This window comes from Mesoplodon densirostris, chromosome X, assembly GCF_025265405.1.
Source record: "Mesoplodon densirostris isolate mMesDen1 chromosome X, mMesDen1 primary haplotype, whole genome shotgun sequence".
In the NCBI taxonomy this organism is placed as follows: domain Eukaryota; kingdom Metazoa; phylum Chordata; class Mammalia; order Artiodactyla; family Ziphiidae; genus Mesoplodon; species Mesoplodon densirostris.
Window position 1 is genome coordinate 27045095 of NC_082681.1, and position 3696 is coordinate 27048790.

The 3696-nt window shown below is 57.1% G+C and overlaps 1 protein-coding gene across 1 annotated transcript; it reads left to right on the forward strand.

The window, feature by feature from the left end:
• Positions 1–1990: 1990 nt before the first annotated feature.
• Positions 1991–3388, forward strand: LOC132482487 (DDB1- and CUL4-associated factor 12-like protein 2). Its single transcript, XM_060087808.1, has one exon. The coding sequence runs from the start codon at positions 1991–1993 to the stop codon at positions 3386–3388; it is 1398 nt and encodes a 465-aa protein (XP_059943791.1).
• Positions 3389–3696: the final 308 nt, after the last annotated feature.

A 3696-nucleotide genomic window follows, 5' to 3' on the forward strand; every position in this document is an offset into this window, starting at 1 on the left:
CATTAGGTCTCCGAGTTTGTGGGTGCAGGTGGAGGCACAGCTCATCCCGGGACCACACTGACACTACTGCTGCAGGGGAATCAAGGTATAGCACCTGCTTCTGCCAGACTGAGAACGGAAGATCAGCTTCCCACTTGGCCGCACTGAAACAGTGGGGGTGGGGAGAGGTGGGATGGTTTTTCTCTTGGCGTTTGGCTGAAATAGGGTGAGTATTGAGAGAAAGGTTTTCTGTTGTTTGGCCTCCCTTCTCCAGATCCTTTGCCTAGAGGGGACAGGCTTTTCTTGGAGCTCTTATTTTCTGAGCCTATTTGAAGGCTCCTTGTTGGAGCTTCTGCAGTTTCTTGTCTGGAATATATGGGACACAATAAGGAAACTCAGGGAACTCACCACCCTGTCTTTCCTCAAATTCTGAGATCCTTAGTCCTTCCAACTTCTTTCCATCTTTCAGAGACTTCCTTTACTTGTTTCTTGTGCTATGTTCGAGGGCTTTTTAGTTCTAAGAGTTAAGGGCCTGCAAGGAATAGGGGTGTTCTCTCTTTGCCAGAACTGAAAGTCTTCCTTCCTGTATCTCCATGATGTTTTGCACAGTTACAATACTCATCCTCCACTACTGCAGACATAAGGGCATTGCGTTATGACTTGGGGTGATAGTAAGTGATTAAGGGATTACCACTCTCCTGTCTGTGGTACCACTTTCCCCAGAGCATACAAAGCCCTCTCCTTGTTCTTGTGAGGTATGGGTAATGAGTATTATCTTCTCACATGAAACATAGGAGGAAGATATAGCACATGTCCTTGTTTTTCTAAACCAAATTGCATTTGAATCCAAACTGCGTACACCTGGCTGGTAGAAAGTCCAACATCAGTAATTTCAAGGATTCTTTCCCCTTTCCATGAGATAGTATTAGATTTCAATGCATACTTGGTCCCAGGAAAAAAGAGATGGATGTAGTCTTTAGCTTTTGTTTGCTATGCATACCCCCATTGTTCATTCTATGACAGGATGACATCAGGATGACCTACACTGGTCCTTGTTAATCTGTCTGGCTGTTGTGCCAGAAGAGCTATAGAACTGCCCCTTTCAGCAAGCCTTGCCACTGATCATAGGCTGAATCCTAGAATCTTTCACAGGTGCTCTTAGCATCTTTACCCGTGGCGTCCAACTTCACAGATGTCCACAGCCGTGTCCCACCATATTTGGTGATGCAAAGAAATAAGGCTTAAATCTCTATCACTAGCAGACCCTTTCACTCAATCCCTGACATATCCCTAATCTCTGAGAAGTGGATAAGAGCATGGAATATGGATTGAGACTACTTGGGTTCAAATCCTGCATCCATCACTTACTACTTCATTGACTTTAGACAAAATTATAACTCTCCAAGCCTTGTTTTCCCTCATCTACAAAATAGTAGCTACCCTATTATAACAGTGGATTAAACAAGATAATATTTGTAAAATTACTGCAACGATGCTTGCTAGTATAATAATATAAGTAAAGGTGTAAGCTTATATAGTAAAGGTTCCAGCAGAGGGGCTGCCCGGCTGCTGTCCTAAGAGTGGCAAAATATCCTGAGTCATTTAGTGGGGATCTAGGTCAGGAGCACATGGCCAGCTCGGGGTCCTGGAGCGAGGCCCCCAGCACAACCCAGGCCCAACAAATCCATCCCCGCAGCCGGCGTGTCCTCCCTCCCACCAGCTCACCGGTGGCCCGCTCCTCCCGCCGCCTCCGCACCCTCACACTCGCCCCCCGCGTCGTCCTCGTCCCACACCGACTTTGCTCCCGCCGCGCCGCCGGCCGCGCTTCCCGCCCTCGCTTCGATTCGCGCCGCCGCCGCGCGCCGCCTGCGCTCCGCTCCCCCCGGCCACCTCTCCTTGCCCGGCCCGGCCGCACTCGCCTCCGTCGCCGCCGCGCGCCGGACTCTGTTGGCTCCGCGCCCCGCGGCCGCCCCGGTCCCCCGCCGCCGCCGCCGCTCGCCCGCCGCCCACCATGGCCCCGAGGCAAACAGGTAGCAGGAAGCGGAAAGCGCCGGCGCTCGAGGCGGCCGCCGCGGGCTCGTCGTCGCTGGGCTCGGCGGTGGCGGCGGCGGACGGGGACGGGCAGCTGCCTCCCAAGAAGCCCAAGCGGCCGGCGGCGCGGCGCTCGCTGCTGCACTACCTGAAGGGCCGCGAGGTGGGCGCGCGGGGCCGCGCCGGGCTCCCGGGCTTCGAGGGCGAGCTGCGCGGCTACGCGGTGCAGAAGCTGCCCGAGCTGCTGAGGGAGCGCGAGCTGGCGCTGGGCACCCTCAACAAGGTGTTCGCGTCGCAGTGGCTGAACGCCAGGCAGGTGGTGTGCGGCTCCAAGTGCAACACGCTCTTCGTGGTGGACGTGCAGTCGGGCCAGATCACGCGCATCCCCCTGATGCGGGACCGCGGGCCCGGGTCGGCCCGCGCCCAGCCGAGCTGCGGCATCCACGCCATCCAGCTGAATCCCTCCAAGACGCTTCTGGCCACCGGGGGCGAGAACCCCAACAGCCTGGCCGTCTACCAGCTGCCCACGCTGGACCCCGTGTGCCTGGGCGACCGCCACGGCCACAAGGACTGGATCTTCGCCATCGCCTGGATGAGCGACACGGTGGCCGTGAGCGGCTCCCGCGACGGCACCGTGGCGCTCTGGAGGATGGACCCCGACATGTTCCACGGCAGCATCGCCTGGCACAACGACGCGGGCCTCCCCCTGTACGCCCACATCCGTCCCAGGGACGTGAAGACCATCCCCAGGGCCAGCACCAACCCCAGTAACCGCAAGGTGCGGGCCCTGGCCTTCAGCGACCAGAACCAGGAGCTGGGAGCCGTGTCCCTGGACGGCTACTTCCACCTGTGGAAAGCCCGGAGCAACCTGTCCAGGCTGCTGTCCATCAGGCTGCCCTACTGCCGAGAGAACGTGTGCCTGACCTACTGCGACGAGTTGTCCCTGTACGCGGTGGGCTCCCAGTCCCACGTCTCCTTCCTGGATCCGCGGCAGCGCCAGCAGAACATCCGGCCCCTGTGCTCCCGAGAGGGCGGCACGGGTGTGCGCTCGCTGAGCTTCTACCAGCACATCGTCACCGTGGGCACGGGCCACGGCTCCCTGCTCTTCTATGACGTCCGCGCGCAGAAGTTCCTGGAGGAGAGGGCCTCGGCCAGCCCGCACTTCTCTCCGGGGCCCGCAGGGAGGAAGCTCAAGCTCACCTGTGGCAGAGGCTGGCTCAACCACGATGACCTGTGGGTGAACTACTTCGGTGGCATCGGCGAGTTCCCCAACGCGCTCTACACTCACTGCTACAACTGGCCCGAGATGAAGCTCTTCGTCGCTGGGGGGCCTCTCCCTTCCGGCCTCCACGGGAACTATGCCGGCCTCTGGAGCTAAGGATGGCCTCCGCGTCCTCAAAGTGCCCAGATACACCTTCCAGTCCCCTCTCGCTTTCCTCCTTCACTGTGTTTGTGCTATTACTCTGTGTGGCTTTTATCTTCCAGGTGGAAAGGGCCCAACTTACCTCTGCTCAGTGTGTTAGGCAAAGAGAGAGAAAGAAAGAGAGAGGGCGGGCTAGAGAGTGAGGTGTCCTTCAGTCAGTCAAAACTTTGCTTTAATAATTTTCTACACCTGTCCAACACTATTGTTTTGAATTATACAAAAATTTTTGACTAATTCTTAGATCTGTTCACTGAGTCATTTAC